Genomic DNA, 20,626 nt, shown 5'->3' with positions numbered 1-20,626 from the left:
AGAAGGGATTGTGGCATGGCCATCCCCCCTGGGGGGTGATTTCTTGCTTTCTGTCTCTATGTCTCTCTCTGTCTGTCTGGCGAGCGCACACACCCTATAGCAAAAACCTCTCCAAAAAAAAAAAAATCATGTGTTGTCTCCTGAGCTACAAGATCACCTTCCTTTCCCATATGGGCAATAGACTCACCCCCTTTAGTTATAATATAGATATTCCATATATTAACTGTGTCTTTACTTAACAAGACAAGATTTCTATCTAGGCCTTTGTAACCGGCAATGCTGCCGCCCTGGCCCGGGACTGAAGTTATCAAGCTGATCTTGGACTGAAGTTATCAAGCTTCCTGCAAGCCCCCTCTTCAAAAGACCCTGTCCGGTAATCAAGACTTAAGAAGAAAATGCACCAGACGAATGGACTTCCTCATCCTGAGAACTGTGATTGATTTTACCTAATCAAATAAGACAGACATTATGTTTTATGATCATTATTCCTGTGCCTTAAATTCTCTGTTTCAAAGAGTAAATTTTTTGTTTCCCCCTCACCCCTCCTACTCCTATAAGACATCCCTCAATAAATACGTGTGTTTGGTAGCTGCTAACACTGCAGTCTGGAGCTGGCTCTGGCTGGAGCCGGCTGAGAACATGCTAAGGAGCATTGAGGTCTCAGTCTAATATTTGTTCCTGATCACCCGTGTCACCTTCCTGTGTACCCACCCTGGCTGGAGCAGGGCTTCCAGCAGGTATAGTCGACACATTCATGTTACTAAGCATGTCCTGGAAGATTTGTTGAAAACTGGATATTTTAGATAATATATTGTAGCAACTCTCTAGCCAAGATGGGCTGATACTGTTGTTTAGCTGTTCTCTTGTTTAGTTATTTAATAATTCAATTGTGCTAATTCTGTATTCAGGATGCAGCCTCTGATGTCCCTGCTGAGAGTTTTCTCTTTTGTTTTTCTCTTTCAGTCTGGCTACCTAGGTGTTACACCAGGACAGCAAAAGTACTAGTTGGCCAAAGGTTATGCTCCAGTCTTGTCAGCCAGTTAGATTTTTGCCTTTTACCAATGAATATATGTATGGAGTAAGGCTTCTACTGTGATTCAGAGTTTATACTTTTTTTTTTAGTTCCTTGTGCCACCTCTCCTATGTTATGTCTCTGTGTAGTTTGAGAAATATTTTGGTTTGCCTCATGTCCTGTTCTGATTGATCTTGAATAGGTGTCATCTAGTGCTTGTACATACCTTTCATGATGGCTAGCTGACTGATTTCTGGAGGACTTGTCCTGACAGTTCTTTCCCTGGTTCTCCCTATAAAACTTCTGGATGCTCTGCCATTTTGCTTTTATCATGTCGGTCTATTAGCCTCCTCTTAATTACTCACCACTAAGATGTTTAGTGTTTCTTTTTTTTTTTTTTGGAGAGGTTTTTGCTACAGGGCGCATGTGCTCACCAGACAGACAGAGAGAGACATAGAGACAGAAAGCGAGAAATCACCCCCCAGAGGGGATGGTCACGCCGCAATCCCTTCTCCTCCATTATTCTCCTCTTGGGATCTTGGGCACGCACGCACATGCGCCCAGCGTGAGTTTTAAGCCACTGGGTCCAGAACGTGAACCGCGGTCGACTACGTGGGAATCCAGTGACATAGCCATTACACTAATTGCTGGTTCCCTAGTGTTTCTCACATGCTTTCAGTCACAGAGTTCTCTGAGCACTGTTCAAAATAAAGTCAGTCCCTTCAGGTGCAAGTGTGAGGCTCCTTGTTCTTTGTTTTTGTTTGTTTGTTTTGTTTTGTTTTTTAAAGAATCTTTTTAACTTTCCTTCCTTCCTTTCTCTCTCCTCTCTCTCTCTTTCCCCCAGAGAGGGACAGAGTGAGATACAGAGAGAGAGAGAGAGAGAGAGAGAGAGAGAGAGAGAGAGAGAGAAAGTGAGAAATCAATCTGCTAGGTCCAGGACTCAAATTGCGGTTGGCTATGTGGAAGTCCAGCACCCTTAACCATCACACTACCTGTCAGCCCCTTCTTTTGGTTTCTATGGCTTACTTCTCCTCAGAGTTGGGTTGCTTTTCCCAGGGTGACAACACACTCCTGCTCTACAAGTGGATACTAAGGATGGGAGGAAGATTATGGAATTGGCAGCCCATGGTCTTTTGGCTTGCCCCTCCCAGTGTGGAACTCCTCTCTACATGTGAGCTGAGGTGTGAACAATTGGAGACCCAATAGTAATTGAGCACTCAGCTTGCTGCCCCAGGTTATAGCCTCTGCCCTGTGAGTGGGGGTTGGGTAGGTGATCCTCTTGGCCCTGCTTACCTGGACACAGGGGTGGGGTTGATGAGAAATGACAGTTTTCTCCTCCCAAAGTAAAACGGTATTGTTTTAAGAATGGGAGCTGGGAGAAGCTGTCTTTTTGGCTATACCTGTCTGAAACAGAGGTATTATAACACAGAGGTGACTGTAAGGGACTCAATCTTGAATCAAATGCTAAAGATTCTTACTGTTTTGGGAACCAGCAGTTAGTGTAATGACTATGTCGCTGGACTCCCATGTAGTCGACCGCGGTTCACATCCTGGACCTGGTGGCTTAAAACTCATGCCGGGCGCGTGTGTGTGCGTGCCCAAGATCCCGAGAGGAGAGTGGAGGAGGCGAAGGGACTGTGGCATGACCATCCCCCCTTGGGGGGGGGAGTGATTTCTCGCTTGCTGTCTCTATGTCTCTCTCTGTCTGGCAAACGCACGCGCCCTATAGCAAAAAAAAAAAACCTCTCCACTCCAAAAAAAAAAAAAAAGAAAGATTCTTACTGTTTTTACCCAGATTTAGTAATTTTCTTGAATGACTGTTTCTCTATTTGCTGTATGTCCTTAGGACAAATGCCAGAAATGTTAAATGATTTTTGTTTTTATTATTTTCACTGGCAAAATTGTAATTTTACTGGAGAGTTTGGCCATTTCCTTACTCTTTTCATCTGTAAGTTCCACTTGTCTTCTTGCTTTTTTTTCTTGTTGAGATGAAATATGTAACATAAATTTACCACTTTAATCTTTTTTTCGGTGGGGGGGGTTGAAGGAAAGTACAGCTTTATTGCAACGCGCAAAGCAAGGAGAGCGGGCAGCTCATGCTGAAAAGACCCGTCTCCCTGAGATGTTTCCCACATGCGTTTTTAAGGGCAAAATTAGGGGCAGAGGTCCCAGGCACATGATCAGTTCAGTGATTGGTTTAAGAGGGCATGATCATCTCGTGGGCATTCTTGACTGGTGGGGCCTAAGATAATCAAATTTCTCTTCAGGTGTCTGGAACCGTTCAGCCTGGAGTCTGAGCTCACAACCAGCAGTTTCCAGCCATCTATTGAACCGAATTACACAGAAAGCAGGAGTCTGATGGCAAGTTCTTTCATTTTTGCTGACTTGTCAGGTCCTGAGTTCTCTTGGCTGTGACTTCAAATTTCCAAACGGTCTCTCAAGGCTTCTTGATCCTATATCCAAAGGGGGAGATCATACCAAACAAACGTCCAGACGTCTACCAAATCCAATTCAGTCCAATGCCATTTTTCCTTCACCACAAAACTGAAATTGCCATGGGTTAACGGCGCCTGGTTGGCGGCCAATCACCCAGGACTGTCCCTGAGACAAGGTGCTCAGGAGAAGTTCTGAGGGTGGTCATTGGCCAAGGGTCGCTGTACCTTGGGTGAGACGCCCACGCAGGACCTTAGTCCCATCTGGGTTGCCAAAAAACTGTTACCTAACTCTCACTTTAATCATTTTGAAGTGTACAGTGCAGTGGCAATATGGACATTCACATTATGCTGCAACTACCATCACCATCAGTTTCCAGATTTTTTGTTTGTTTGTTTTGTTAACCTGAAACTCAAACCTATGTAATAATAATTTTCCTTTTTCTCTTTCCTCCAACCCCTGGCAACCACTATTCTATTTTCTGTCACTATATATTTGATGGTAGTATTTGTCCTTTTGTGACTGTTTTATTTTACCTAGCATAATGTCTTCAGAGTTCATCTGTCTTTGAGGGTTTTTTTTTAAGAGAGATGTTTTGCTATAGGGTGTGTGCACTCACCAGAGATACAGAGAGAGAGAAAGTGAGAAATCACCCCCCAGGGAGGATGGCCATGTCACAATCCCTTCTCCTCCATTCTCCTCTCAGGATTTTGGGCAAACATGCACATGTGCCCAGTGTAAGTTTCAAGTCGTTGGATCCAGGACTTGAACTGCAGTTGGCCATATGAGAGTTCAATGTCTTAACCACTAAATCAACTGTTGGTCCCGGTCTTCGCGTCTATACTACTTGAAGTGTGTTGAGTTTCTTGGATGTGTAGATTTGATCAAATTTCAGAAGGTTTCAATCATTATTTCTTCAAATACTATTTTCCTATCTGGCCTTCTCTCTCCTAAGATTCCTTTTTCCCCCCAAATTCACAGATATTTAATGCATATATTTCTATGAGTTTGGACTGAGATTCCTATTATGTCTGTTAGTATGCTTGAGGTTGTCCTATAGGTCTCTTAGGCTCTGCTAATTTTTTTTATTCTGCTCTTCAGATTGGATGATCTCTATTGATCTATTTTTTTGGGGGGGGGAGGTTTTTCACTATAGGGTGCATGCGCTCGCCAGACAGACAGAGAGAGACATAGAGACAGAAAGCAAGAAATCACCCCCCAGGGGGGATGGTCACACCGCAGTCCCTTCTCCTCCATTCTCCTCTCGGGATCTTGGGCACGCACGCACACATGCCTGGCGTGAGTTTTAAGCCACCGGGTCTGGGACGTGAACTGCGGTTGACTATGTGGGAGTTCAGCGACATAGCCATTACGCTAACTGCTGGTTCCCTCTATTGATTTATTTTTAAGATTACAACTTCATTTTTCCTCAGCTCAAGTCTGCTGTTAAACCCCTTAAGTTAATTTTAAATTTCAGTTATATTTTTCAAATCCTGAATATCTATTTGACTTCCTTTTGTAATTTCTATTCTTTTTTGCTATTATCTATGTGATAATTTTTTTAGAATTATTGTATTGAACATTATTTATTTTAATTTGACAAGAGAGAGATAGAGAGAGACAGAGAGAGAGAGAGAGAAAGTGAGAAAGAATGCCACCAGTTCCAGGACTTGAACTAGTCAGACATGTGAGATTCCAGCACTCTTACCCACCATGCCACCTGTTAGCTCCATTTATAAATTATTTTTATTATACTTTAATTCTTTAAATATGATTTTTTTAAAGTTCTTTAAATATAGTAACTGATTCAAATCTTTATTTACTACATCCATCATATATACCTCCAAGGGTCAGTTTCTATTAACTGCTTTTGATCCTGTGTATGAGCCACACATTATTGTTTCTTTTCAAGTCTTATTTTTGTCTTTCGAAATTAGATAGTTTTGATAATATACTGTAGTAACTCTGAACTTTTGACCTCCTTCCTCAGCTTTGTTGCTGCTACTTTTGTGTTTGCTTAGTGAATCCCCTGGATAAATTTTGGAGAAATTCTCTCTTCTAATAGTGTGTGAATCACTGATGTCCCCAGTGAAAGTATAATTTTTAATCCTTTTATTTATTTTTAAACCTACCTTCTTAGCAGTCTGCCTTGGATCAGCACAGCTTATTAGTCAATAATTGGTTCAAGTTACGCATAAACACCTTAAGCATATACAAGGCTTCTTTCATTGGCCAAGGGGATGTTGGGGGTATGCATTAAAAATTCAGGCAATTTACAAATCTTTTTTTGGTTTTTATGTTTACCTTGTGAATGACTTTGTGTTTAGCCACATACAAATACATAACTGGGGGCCTCTCCAGTCTCTCCTAACTATGTATGCAGACTTTGAGGTCTCCAGAAATATGTAAGAGTTTATTAAAGCCCCTTATGGCTTTCCTGTGGCCTAGATCTCCCATTTAAATTTTTGGCATGGTGTATTACAGCTGAGGAATTTGCTTTCCCTGATGGTTTACCACTGTCAGTACAATAATTTTTTTGACAATGACCCAGGCTCGAGACTTCTTTGCTTATTCTTTTCTCATCTCCAGGCCAGTTAAATAATGGCATAGTTTTTTTTCTAACTTTCATCTTTTCCTTACATATATACATACGTTTATTTAGTTTAGGCTTTTGCCATAGGGTGTGTGTGATTGCTGAAGAGAGACAGAGACAGACAAAAAGAGGGAAAGTGAGAAATCACCCCCAATACAGAAGGATAACAATGGCTACAATGCCTTCTCCTTGGGATTTAGGCACACATGCACATGTGCCCAACATGATTTTCAAGCCACCAGGTCTGGGTCTTGAACTGTGTTCGACAACACGAGAGTCCAGCACCTTAACCACCTCCCACCTGCTGGCCTCCTTACATTTATCTCTGTAATCAAACCATCTGGAAATTATGTGAGGCATGGTTCTAAATGGGTGTTTTCTTCTCAAATACTAATCTAATTCTCTAAACAATAATTATTTTAAATTCTTCCTCATTGATTTGTGATGCTTCCTTTGGCATATTTTAAATCTTACTGTGTCTGTGGCCTTACTCAGTATTACCTGTTCTACAATAATGAATGACCTGTCCCATTTTTGTGCCAGTATCACATTATTTTAGTATGAAATTGTAATTTTGGTATCTAATAGAGCCAATATATCTTTCATTGTTCATTTTAAAAATCTTCTAGGTTATTCTTGCTCATTAGCTTTTCCTGACAACCTTCAGAATTATTCTGGCAAATGAACAAAATGGGGTTCTTATATATCTTTACTCTTTATACATCAGGCTATCACATGGTAAAACCAAATGACCTAGCACAGCTGGGAGTGAATCCACTACTTCTTAATAAAATTGTTCCTCAGGAGATACTTCTCAACTTTACCTGTAAATCAAAAGTAAGAAATTTGTCCAATTTCATGTTTTATTTCTAAAAACATTGCTGAGATTTCAGTGAACTTTTAATAGAGGTAATAGGGTCTTAGTGTATGCCTCTCCATACTCAACAGTACTACAACCCATTGCCAGAAGTATGACAGTGTTCTTCACTATCTCTCCCTCCTCAGTGATGACTCTGGTATGTGTAAAGGTTCTACCTTCCTTGAACTATAGCAACTTTTTCCCTAGAAGACTCCTTTCTCTAGGCCAACTATCTAAGAGCATCACCAATTTATGTTTTGGCCACAACTTCCCCGGCATTAGTTTATTTTTATGAAAGGCATCTTTTACCTGTAGCTAGTAAAAGTAATTGAAGAGTTTAGACTCCTAGTATTCATTTCAGCTACAGTTCAATGTCTCTATTCAGTGTTTACTTGATATTGCTGGACAATGCTGGATTCAGGATAAGTTAACATTCACTTAAAGTTGGAATTCAAAATTTCCAACCAGATTTTTTTGCTAACTACTAAAAGTACATTTTTCTACCATTTTGTCTTCTTATTGTTTTTAAAAATTTTGTCAGAGAGTGTGTGCTGGAGAGAGACAGAGAGCGAGACCATGAGAAACTCCCCCCATGGGGGATGGTCACACCACAATCCCTTTTCTTTCATTTATTTTTCATGATTTTGGAGATGCACACACACATGCCTAGTGTGTTTTTCCAGGAAGGTATGGGACTCAAACTGCAGTCAGCCATGTGGAATCTAGATGCCTTAACTACCATGCCACAAGCTGGCCCCATGTATTCTTTAAAAATATAGGAATTGAGAAGTACAGTTGGGTTCAAACCCTTTTACTACACCTTACTACCTGTATAACTATTGCAATTAACTGCTCTTTGAGGCTGTTTCCTCAACTATAAGTGGAGATTAATAATATAGACTTTTCAGCACTATCAGAAGGATTAGAGAGGATAGCAGGTGGCATTGTGGTTAAGGCACTGGACTCTCATGTGACCGACTGAGGTTCAAGTGCCAGACCTGGTGGCTTGAAAATCACACAGGGTGCATGTGCACAGGTGCCTAAAATCCCAAGAGGAAAATAAAGGAGAAAGGACTGCAGCATGGCCACCCCCATCCCCCAGGAGAGATTTCTCACTTTTCCTCACTGTCTGTCTCTGGTGAGCACATGCACCCTATGACAAAAACAAAAAAAAACAAAACAAACAAAAAAAAGGATTAGAAGTATTGCATGTGGAGACCAGCAGATGGTGTAATGGTTACATTGCTGGACTCCCACATAGTCAACCAGAGTCCTGGACCAGGCAGCTTAAAACTCACGTGTGCATGCATGCCCAAGATCTTGAGAGGAGAATGGAGGAGAAGGGATTGTGGTGTGGCCAACCCCCTATGGGGGGTGATTTCTCACTTTCTGCCTTTCTCTGTCTCTCTGGCAAGTGCATGCGCCCTAGAGCAATAATCTCTCTTAAAATAAAGAAATATTGAATGCAAGAAGCTGACTGAGCACACTCTCAGGCATTTAATATGTAATGTTTAATTTAATATGTAGTATTATAATACTTTTCTTGATTTTTAAAAAGAATTATTTACGATTATTTCATTTTAAAATTTATTATTATTATTATTGTATTTTCTACAGGGCATGTGTGCTCACCAGAGAGAGAGAGAAAAGAGAAAGAAAGCCACCAGGTCCAGGACTAGAACCTCAGTTAGCCATGTGACAGTCCAGTGCCTTAATCACCATTCAACATGCTGATCCTGTTTGATGATTTTATATGCACTGAATTACTTATATATACCGAGTAATATCACCCTCACCAAATGACTTGGATGTTTGGTAATACTGCCTCTTTTTGTTAGGTCTCTTAAAAAATCCCTATATTGGGACCATCAGATGGCATAATGGTCACTTTGCTGGACTCCCATGTAGTCAATTGTGGTTCAAGTCCTGGACCTGGCAGATTAAAACTCAAGCTGGGCATGTGTGTGTGCATGCCCAAGATTTCAAGGGGGTATGGAGGAGAAGGGATTGTGAAGTGGCCATCCCATGAAGGGTGATTTCTTGCTTTCTGTTTCTTTCTCTCTTTCAGTTTCTCCATCAAGTACACATGCCCTATAGCAGAAATTTCTCTCTCTTAAAAAACAACAACAACAAAACAAAAAACAACCCTGTATCTTTTTTCCCTGGTTTTAGGCAGTAGGCTATCATTTATTACTGTTGTCATTGGGGCTGGTTCTAAAATTAGCTCTTATTCCCTTTTACCTCCCTTACTATTTGCTGCTTCTGATGTATTTCATACTGAAAAATCAGATAACCAAAGCATTAGAAATGTATCTAAATTGAGAATAAATAGATTAAGGAGGAGGCTAATGAAGTCTCTGTCATAGTTATTACTGCTGTTCATAAGCCATTTTTAGCTATTTTCATGTTTCTTGATATATCCCATACAACTCAAAGAATCACATAAATGGAAAAATGAGCTGTTCTATATATTTCAGAAAGAAGATAAATGAAACATATAGTTCCAGAGTTGATGTGGGACAACATCAGGCTGTGGCTCAGGAACATATTAGAAATTAGAAAGGATAAATCCTTATCCATTATTCTTTTTGAGAAAGATTCATAAGTCACCAATCTTTTTTAAAAATTATTTTTATTTAATTTTATTTATCCATTTACTTTAATTTGACCAGAGAGTGCCAGAGTAAGAGAGAGAAAGAAAGAAAGTGAGAAAGCAAGTCACCAGGTCCGGGACTCGAACTGTGATCAGCCATGTGGTAGTACAGTGCCCTTAACCACCACACCACCTGTTGGTCCCCATAAGTCACCAATCTTAATATAAAGGTAGTTATGGGATTAATATATATTGAGCATTTATCAAGTAGTTAGTCTCCTGCATATATTACTTTAGTGCTCAAACAGCTCTGAAAAGTAAGAATTATTATACCAGTTTATAATATGCAACAGATGCTCAACAAGGCTGAAGTGACTTATCCAAGCTGAAAAGTACCAGAACCTGAATTTAGACTAAGGGTTTGCCTGGTTTCAAAGCTCACTGGTGTCTCATAAGGCCCAACTCTCTTTTACACAAAAACTTATTTCTTATCAGCAAATAAATAATGAGGAAATGTAATAGAATATTATTCAGGGCTGGCCACATAGTACAGTAGCTAAGCACCGAGGATAGGAAGCCAGACCCCACATGCCTGACTGTGGTTTGTGTCCTGGTCCAGCAGCTTAAAAAACACACAGGGCATGTGTACATACCCCAAATCCTTATGGAATGGAGAAATGGAGTATAAAGGATTGCAGTATGACCATGCACCATGTCACATTAGGGGTACTTTCTCTCCCTACTCAATACCCCAAGTGCATACACCCTCTGGTCATTAAAAAAAAAAAAGGCAAAATAGACTACCACCCACAATCACAACAACATATATTAAGTATATACGGATTACTTCTAAATGCAGGAGATATCTATGGGAAAAAATTAATATTACTGAAAAATTAATACTACTAAAGGAAAGAGGCCTGAAAAAATGACAGAGGTAAACTGATATTTGGATGGGAAGACCTAACAGAGTAAAGGTGTAAATTCTCCCCCAAATTAATCTACACATTTAATTCAATGACAAAACAAAAAACGAAAACAAGATTTTTGTAGAAACCAGACTGATCCTAAATTATATACAGAAGAATAAAAGTTCATGAGGATCAAGAATAGCTAGTATAATTCCAAAACAAGAAAAGAAAAGAATAGAGCTTTGCCCTAATATTAAGGCAAGCTGCACATTCTTAATAATTCAAACAAACATATTGATAAAGGATCAAATAGCCAATGGAACAAAATATAACCCTCATAATAGACTCATGTATACGTAGAACTTGATACATAGTAAAGGTAGTAATACAAATCATTAGGAAAAGAAGGGATCCCTTAATAAATGGAGCTAGGAAACTGGATTATGTATTAGATCCTTTCTCACAGCATGGACAAATAAAAACCCACTATATTAAAGATCTAATATATTGGATCATCAGAAAAGTCATGATGTATTTTTTTCCATGTTTTTCTATGCAAAAAAATGCCATGAGTTTTCCGATGACCCAATGGAAGACAACACTATGAATCTATAAGAAAATGTAGAAAAGTATCTTTGATCCCAGGTAAGGGAGAATTTATCTAATAAAACAACAAAGCACACACCATAAGTACAAATTGATGAGTACGACAAAACCAAACCGCACTTTCTGGTGAGGGGAAAGGTGTACTGATATCTGCAGTTTACTTAGAAATGCATCAAAAAGGGTGGATAAATGGATGAATGGAGATGATGGACGAATAGTTATGTGGAGTAAAGCAAGTATGGTAAAATATTAATTGTAGAATCTAGGTGGTAGAAATATGATTATTCGTTGTACTATTCTTCCAATTTATACACACACACATATATATGTATGTGTATATATATGAAATTGTAATAATAAAAGGTCAGTAAAAATGAAATACTTCTGTTCCACAAAGAATACTGTACATAAAGTTTAAATAAATCATGACTGACTGGAAAAGATATTTGATACACACACACAAACACATGTATGCACATATAAATATAGAAAATATATCTTTTATATGTGTATGTACAAACTCATGTCTAACAAGGAACTTCTGTAATCAGCAAGAAAAAGACAACTAATAGAAAATGTGTAAAATAAATAACTACTTTAAAGTAAAAGAAAATTCAAATGGCTAAAAAAGCATAAAAAAGAAGATCAATCTCCTATGTAGTGAAAGAAATGCAAATTGAAATAAAAGAGACTGGGAACCAGTGGGTAGCATAGTGGTTACATCACTGGACTCTCATGTAGTCGGCCACAGTTCAAGTACCAGACCCGGTGGCTTAAAACTCATGCCAGGCATGTGTGTCATGTCCAAAATCCTGAGAGGAGAATGGAAGAGAAGGGAACGTGGCGTGGTCATCCCCCTGGGGAGGTGGCTTTTTGCCTTCTGTGTCTCTGTTTCTCTCTGTCACTCCAGTGACTGCACACACCCTATAGCAAAAAAAAAAAATATCTCTCTACAAAAGAAAAGAAGAGGGAGACTGCTTGAAATCCTAGATTGGCAAAATTTAAAAAAATACAATATTAGTAATGGAGTATGAACAAATAGTTTATATTGTTCATCAGAATATAAATTGGCACCATTATATTCTAGAGCAATTTGGCAATATGTAGTGAAAAATCTAAATGCATTGTTTACAGGATCCAGGAATTCTATTCCTGGTTATATACTTCAGATAAACTGAACAAGAAACACAGACAGTCAAGGCATCTATGAAGATACTCTGTATAGTACCATTTATAATACCAAAGAAATGGAAATAACTATCTACCAATGAAAAATGAAATATTGTGATATTAGTATTTGATGGAACATAACTCAGCAGTCAAGAGGAATAAACCATATGTGAATATGGATATATCTCAAAAATAACACTGAGAATAGGCCAGCCAGTGGTATGGTGGTGAAGGCGGCTAGATCACACATAAGAATTGCATGGTTTGAGTCTCAGATCCAATGGCTTGAAAAAACATGCCAGGAACATGTATGTGTGTGCCCCAAATCCTGAACATAGGGAGAAATGGAGAAGAAATGGTGTGACCATGATCCATGGTTTTGCTTTCCCTTTCTGGCAAGCACATGTACCCTCTAGCAAAATTACAATATAAATAAATAAATAACACTGGGTGAAAAAAGTAAGAAACTGAAAAGATGTACAGCACAATATCTTTTCATGTCAAAAAAGGAAAAAGTCTACGTATACCAAAAATCTTAAAGACAATGCATATATATATATATATATATACACACACATAAATAAATATATAGAAGATGGTTTGAAAGGACACATATCAAATATGCTAGAGTAGATGATTATGGGTGGAAATGGGAAAAGAACTGGACCATAACTGAGGACTGAAGGGGGAAAAAAAAAAGAAAGAACAACCAAATATGAAAAAGGTGTCATGCATGAACTGCTGATGACAAAGAATCATAAACTAAGGAGACTATGCTACCAATTATTTTCAGTATTTCTGAAGTCTAAGTTGAGCATAAAACTCTCTCCATCCTACCTACATTCCCTGAAATACCATAAAAACACTTGCTTAAAGGAAATATCAAAAAAGTAAAAGAGAAAGGAACTGTCTACCTCCCTGTCACGTGGCTTACCGGAGTACACAGCACATGAGCAGCAGATGGGTGGGGACATTAGCTGTATTGAGCATACTGGGTGTGTCTGATTTCATACAGGCCAAGAAGGCACGCATCCTTCTGTTCTTGTCCTCAACTGCTTTGCCTAGCCAGAGCTTCTTGAGGTTTGGGCATGTCCATTCCCGAAATGTCAGTGCAGACACTAGCTCAGGAGTCTGAGGTGACTTTCCTTTATATGCAGACCACTCTTTGAGGATCACTGAAGGAACTGGAAAATAGAAATTTAGGAAAAATAGGCTATAATTTCTGAGCATTTTTTTTTCAGCTGGCCACAGCTGACAGAATCTGTTGCATTTCAACATCTTTTAATTTTTTTCACTATAATTTTTATTGTTAGCAGCAGTAACAGCAGAAATATCAATAGTAAGCATTTATTAGGTGCTTGATATGTGTAAGTACATATATTGTGTCATTTAATCCTCATACAATTCCTGAGAATAAACTGTTATGACTATATTATTACAAAACAATGCTCATTTTGCAGATGAAGAAATCAAAGACTGGGCCACCTCTGTACCACACATCCAAAGGAAGTCGAATTCCATGAAGCCAATTAGGGTTTGAGTCTGGCCCTGGTGACTTTTAAAACTTGCCAGGGGTGTGTTTGCACATGCTCAGAATCCTGATGAGAACTAGAGGAAAAAGGAATGCAGCATGACCTTGCTCCACTGGGGTGGGTGTATGTGTATGTGTGTGTTTTTTACTCTATCACTCCCCCACTTTGATCCCTCTCTCTCTTTCTTATACATGTACACATGCCCTCTGGCATTAAAAAAAATCAAGTGTATACGTGTCACATTTTTTTCAATCCAATCATCAGTTGTTGGGCACTTTGATTCCATTTCTTAGCAATTGTGAATGCTACAATAAACATATGAAAGACAATAGGTACTGGGTAATATAAAAAGCCTATTTTTAGTTTTAAAAGGAAATGACAAATCATCTACAAATTTTTTATGCCATTTTATATAACCACCATTAAATTATGTGTGATCTAGTTTTTCTATATCCTCTCCAGGATGTGGTATTATCACTATTATTCATCTTAGTCACTTTGATACATATGTAATGATACTTCATTATGGTTTTAATTTGCATTGCTTTAATGGCTAATAATGTTGAGTATCTTCTCATGTCTTTATTTATCACATGTATATCCTCTTCCAATTGATCCAGCACCATTAAAAAAGTTACTATCCTTACTCCAACGAAGTACTTTCACAGCTTGATTAAAAAAATCAGGTGACTGTATCTGTGTGGGGCTATTTCTTGATTCCCTATTGTGCTCCACTGATTTGTGTCAATACCTCTGTCAATACCATAGTCTTAATTACTGTAGCTACAGTAAGTAGGTACAGCAGTTGCTCCCAATTTATTCTTCCTTTTCTTTATTTTTCAATGGACAGAAGGCACATGTGTTTGCCAGACATAGAGACTCCCCAAAAAGTACATGATCACAATGCAATCCCTTTTTCTGCATTTCTCCATTCTGTTGGGATTTAGGGCACACATACACACATGTCCAGTGTTTTTTTGAAGTCACTGGGGCCAAGATCCAAACCATGGCTGATCATGTGGGATATGGCTCTTAACCATTAGGCATGAGGCTGGACCTATTCTTCTTTTATAAAACTGTTTTAGCTATTATACTTCTTTTGTCTATCATGATAAATATTAGAATAATCTTCCCCATGTCTACGAAGAATTTTGCTAGTATCTGTATAAGAATTATGTTGAATCTGTCTATCCGCTTGGAGAAAATCAACATCTCTCGTTGAGTCTCACAATCCATTTATGTAGGTCTGCTTTGATTTCATTCATCAGCATTTTGTAATTTTCAGCATATAGATCTTAAACACCTTTTGTTAAATTTACAACTATTTTTCTTTGGACAGATGGTAAACTGTATTGTACTTTTTTTTTTTTTGAGAGGTTTTTGCTATAGGGCACGTGCGCTCGCCAGACAGACAGAGAGAGACAGAGAGATAGAAAGCGAGAAATCACCCCCCAGGGGGGATGGCCACGCTGCAATCCCTTCTCCTCCATTCTTCTCTCGGGATCTTGGGCACGCACGCACACACGCCCGGCGTGAGTTTAAGCCACTGGGCTCAGGACACGAACCACAGTTGGCTACGTGGGAGTCCAGCGACATAGCCATTACGCTAACTGCTGGTCCCCTGTATTGTATTTCTAACTATGGTTCCATATATTCATCATTAGTATATTGACAATCAGTTTTTATATTTATTTAGCATTTTATAAACTTAATAAACTTACTATAATAGTTCCAGAAGTTTTGTTGTAGATTCCTTGCGATTTTTCTATGTAAACTACATGTCATCTGTAATTGCAGACAGGTTTATTTTATCCTTTTTGAACTATATACCTTCTATTTCATTTTCTTGCCTTATTACTCTGGTTAAAACTTCTAGGATGATAATGTAGAGTGAACATCCTAGCCATGTTCCTGATTTTAAGAGAAAAACAGTCAGTTTCTTGCTATTAAGTATAATGTTAGCTGCAGGCATTTTGTAGATGTTCTTTATCAGGTTGAGGAAATTTCTCTCTAATCCTAGTTTTCTAAGAGTTTTTATCATGACTGAGTATGGAATTTTGTCAGTTGCTTTCTTTTTCCATTGAAATCATCATTTGCTTTTCTTCTTTAGCCAGTTTATGTGGTAGATGATATTGTTTTATTTCAAATACTGAATAAGCCTTGCAATCATTGAATAAACCCTATCTGACCATGGTATATCATTCTTTTTATATATTGACAAATTCTATTGGCTAGCATTTTGTTAAGAATTTCTGCACCTATTAGGTGTTTGGAAAAGTCATGAAACATTTTTGCATGAAACATAGGAAAAAAGTCATGACTTTTCTGACAACTCAGTACATTGCCTCAGCGTGTTTGGGCTTCTATAACAAGTACCACAGACTGGGGGACTTATAAACAACAGACATTTATTTCTTATGGTTGTGGAAGCTGTAAAGTCCAAGATCAAGATGTTAGCAGATATTTCTGTTAAGGGCTGCTTGCTAGTATGCAGATAGCTGCCTTCTCATTGTATTCTCACATGGCAGAGAGCAGAGTGATATTTCTGGGGTCTGTTATAAAAACTAATCCCGGGCCAGTCAGTGGCATGGTGGTTAAGGTGCTGGATTCCCACATGGCTGACTGAGGTATGAGTCTGGGATCCAGCAACTTCAAAATCACAACAAATAAACAGATAAATAATAAATAAATAAATGTTGAAAAACAAACAAACAAACTAATCCCATTCATGATGACTCCATCTACATGACCCAATAAACTCCCAAAGGCACTATCTTCTAATGCCATCAAATTGGGAGTTAGGATTTCAATACATGAATTAGAAGAGACATAAAGATTTAATCTATAACATATACATGAGGGATAGTGGTCTGAAGTGTTGTTTTTATCTATACTGTCTTTATCTGGTTTTATTATCAGGGTAATACTGACTTATTAGAAGGAGTTTTGAAGTGTTCTCTCCTATTCTTCAGAAAAGTTGTACAGAATTGATATTAATTCTTTGCTAAACATTTGATAGAATTCTCCAATGGAACCAACTAAGCCAGCTTTCTTTTTGGGAAAATTTTAAGTTAAAATTTATTAATATTTATAGGGCTGTTCAAATTACCTAGTTCATATTGGTTGAGTTAGGATAGTTTGTGTATTTTGAGAAATTGGTCCATTTCACTTAAGTTGTCAAGTTTATGGGTGTGGAGTTGCTTATACTATTCCATATAATCCTTTGGATGTCTATAGGTTCTGTAGTGATATTTCATTTAATTTTGATAGTAGTAATTTTTGTCTTTTTTTTTTGAAGTGTTGCTATAAATTTGTACATTTCATTGTCCTTTTCAAAGAACCAGACAGAAAGACAGTACCCTCAACAGGGTCTTGATACCATAATCCACTCCCAGTTTCAGCCAGCCCTGGATCATGGGTACAAATGTGCCTAGTGTACTCAGGGAGGTCTCTGAACACAAACGTGGAACCTTCCCATGTGGGTCAGCCTTGCAGAATGATGCATTTTACCACTGTGTCATCATCTGGCCCCAACTCTTGTTTTAGCAAGCTTTATCTGACACAGCTCCAGTGGGTAAAGAGAAACAGTTTTCCTGCTATCAGGTGTGAGTAAAAGTCTTAAATCTCCATTCGACCCAGTGTGACACCTCCCCAGTAGGAGCAGGTAAAGCAACTCATTACAGCTTGGTAAGGGTAGAAATCTAGGCACTTCACTTAGTCTTTGCTGGTACAGGCAGGGATGGACCACAGTTTTTCTGTGGTGTTTGGCTTGAGCACAGTGATAAGTATCTAAACAATTTCTGTGTTGCTAGATTTCTCCTTTTTGGAACTTTGGCCAGAAAAGAGAGGCTTTTGGGGAGCTTTTATGGGTCTGCAGTAGCTGACATTTCTGGGCTGCCAGTTTGTCCCATGTCCCTCAATCTGGAATATGTGAGGCAATTTCAAAAACAAGGGGCCAGCAGGTGGCATGGTGGTTGAGGCACTGGATTCCCACATGGCCAACCACAGTTCAAGACCCAGACCTGGTGGCTTGCTTTCTCACTTTCCTTCTCTCTCTCTGGTGAGCACACATGCCCTGTAGCAAACTTAAAAAAAAGATTAAAAAAATTTTTTTAAATAATTTTTTAAAAAATGAAAAGCAAGAGAACTCATCACTGCAACATTGCATCATTCTTTGGGTTCCAAGGTCCTGAGCCAATATGCCTTCTCTTAACCTTCTTGGGAGTCTTGTAATTGTTTTATATATAATATCTGGGGATTTTAGTTGTATTTAGCAAGAAGGATAGGGAAAAGTATATATTATCTACTTCATATTCCCAGAAACAGAAATCTTAAGTGTCCTTCAAACACACAATTTGACCATGTTACTCCACAGCTTAAAACACTTCAATGGCTCTTACTACTTACTAGATCAAATCCAGAACAAAAACCCCATCGAAGAGGAGCAATTGTGTCAGATACATCTCTACATCCCCAAAGCCCAGCATGGTTCTTATAAGTACAGTCATGTGCTGCATAACATTTAAGTCACTGACAAATCACATACAACAGTGGCCCCATAAGATTATACCATATAGCCTAGGTGTGTGGTAGGCTATATCATTTTGGTTTGTATAAGTATACTCTATGGTGTTTGCACAACAATGAAATCACCTAGTGATGCATTTTGCAGAACACAGTTAATTGTCATATGACTGTAGTAGCTACCATGAATGCTTGATGTTTGCAGAATTGGAGTTTAAGTTAATGTATCTTCCATATCAATATGTTTCCTGGTAAATGATACATTTTCTTAAAGACCAACTACTCTCTATCCTAAGTATGATATGCTTGCATAGACAGTTTTGCTCTGTGTGAAGTGTTAAACTGTCAATACTAGAACTACACTTACCTTCTACAGGAAGCCGCCGCCTTATGGCCAAGCGTTCCATTTTCCGTTGTGTCTCTGCCAGACTAAAAAGGACTCCATATACGTATTGACGAGCTGACCGGAACAAGAGAACAGCTGGAGGCAGCTCCATGTTACTCTCATCCTCAATACATACAGGGATCTTAATCTCACCCTAACAATAGAACAAATAGTCCAGGGAGAATATAACAGTGAGTTAGTTCAAGGTTTAGAACTGAGAAGAGAAGAACCAGTAATGAAGTATAGCCTCTGTAGCCTACCCACTACATTTTCTATTTGTTTTTAGAAAGAGTTACAGATTGAAAAGATGTGACAAGCCCAGATGATCACAGCTCTGCACAACTGTAGCTGATTAACAGGGAAAGTCTGTCATAGACATTTTGCTGGTGGATGAATTTGTAAGATCAGAGAAGAGGAGCAGCTCTACAGAAGGAGAAGTGATAAAGAACAAGGACATAAAGCCTCTTCTTAGACTTTGTCTATCCCTAGAATCAGATTCTACTGACTTGGTGAATTATTTACTTCAAAATCTCACAATTATACTTCTTTTTCAGGGGCCTCATTTACTGCAGTCCCATTTCCTGCTGGTCTTGCCTCTGACCTGAGCCCCTTAATACAATGATGGGCCTCAGCACACTTGGTCTCCTTTTATCTCCATTTAGATATCAATGATCAGAATTTTCGCAGTAGGTCATAGTCCTAGGAAATGTGAAGGACAATGTTAAGAGAAGGTAAGGGACCAACTGATGGGTTAGTGGTTAAGGCAGCTGGATCACATGTGGCCGACTATGCCGTTTGAGTCCTAGACCTTGTGGCTCAAAAATCGTGGCAAGTACGAGTGTGTCTATGCCCAAAATCCCAAGAGGAGAATAGAGAAGAAGGGATTATGGCATGGCCATTCCCTCTAGGAATACTTTCTCACTTTGTTTATCTCTCTCTCTGTCTCTCCAGCAAGAACATGTGCCCAAGAGCAAAATTATCAAAAAAAAAAAAAAAAAGAGCTGAGATGTAGGTGCTGATATACTGTGTTACCTTTGTTAGAATGTGGTAGATATATGGATACATAAGCCCCCTCCGGTGTCTGTGTTCAGCAACCCTCAAGACTTCTGGAGCTACTGGAGGTAGGGGTGGAATGGTGATGTCTATGTGGTTCCTCGTAGACATGGACAGCAGAGATGGGATGTGGGGCTCATCATCACCTAGGCTGCCTACAGAAACTTCAGCATCAACAGGCTGTACCCAGGACCTTCTATCAGTATTGGATTCTTCCCATCCAGGCTGTTGTTGACGTGTTTCTGTGATGTGACTAAAAAATAGAGAAAGATAGTGTGGAAGAGAAAAGAAAAGTTGATAAAGATATTTTTAACTCAAATATCCATTTTGATTATGAGAAATCTCACAAACCAGGATGCTGGGCTTGCATTGGACCTTTCCTCTCAGCAGGCATCACTGCCCTTCTGTTTCCTTTCACATGACACAAACAAAGTGATCCAAAGTCATGAGAATCCCCACAAATACTTTACATCTTGTAAGATGTCATGTTTAGCATCTATGTTCTAAGAAAATAATTACAATTCCAATGTCAAAGCAGCTTTGTTTCCCAGGAATGATCTTCTTGGAAGAATAAAACACTTCAAATGAAATGAACCAGAACAAAATCCTAATGCTGATCCTCAGAATCTTGTCTTAGTTACCAAGCAATATAAATGCCTACTCAACTATTCCAATACTTGAACTCTGTAAATTCTTTTTTTGTTGTTATATTCAGCCTACTCCCCAAATTGAGAAGGAAAACTATGATACATAGTACATTTATATCGGGGTTTCCCTAACCAGCTGCTCTGCTGTCTTTTACCTCAGTAGCCTGACTATGTAAAAATTACCACCTGCCCAGGGCCAAATGAGTATGAAATGGACAAGCATAGAGAAAGCTTTCCTACTTTGATTTCCTAAGAGCAAAGAGCCTCAGGGAGAAACCATGAATGTACACTTCTCTATATTCCCTACA

At 38.7% G+C, this 20,626-nt stretch overlaps 1 protein-coding gene across 1 annotated transcript in view; it reads right to left on the bottom strand.

Annotated features, from left to right (window-relative positions):
• Positions 1-20,626, bottom strand: part of FAM120C (family with sequence similarity 120 member C) — a gene marked incomplete in the record, with an annotated part of 172,559 nt that overhangs the window by 41,038 nt on the left and 110,895 nt on the right. The window contains 3 exon segments of the mRNA XM_014583023.2: positions 13,112-13,361; positions 18,601-18,772; positions 19,651-19,924. Coding sequence (XP_014438509.1) covers positions 13,112-13,361; positions 18,601-18,772; positions 19,651-19,924 — 696 coding nt within the window.

This window comes from Tupaia chinensis, unplaced genomic scaffold, assembly GCF_000334495.1.
Source record: "Tupaia chinensis unplaced genomic scaffold, TupChi_1.0 Scaffold143992_1, whole genome shotgun sequence".
NCBI lineage: Eukaryota > Metazoa > Chordata > Mammalia > Scandentia > Tupaiidae > Tupaia > Tupaia belangeri.
This window is presented reverse-complemented; position numbering and strand designations above follow the sequence as displayed.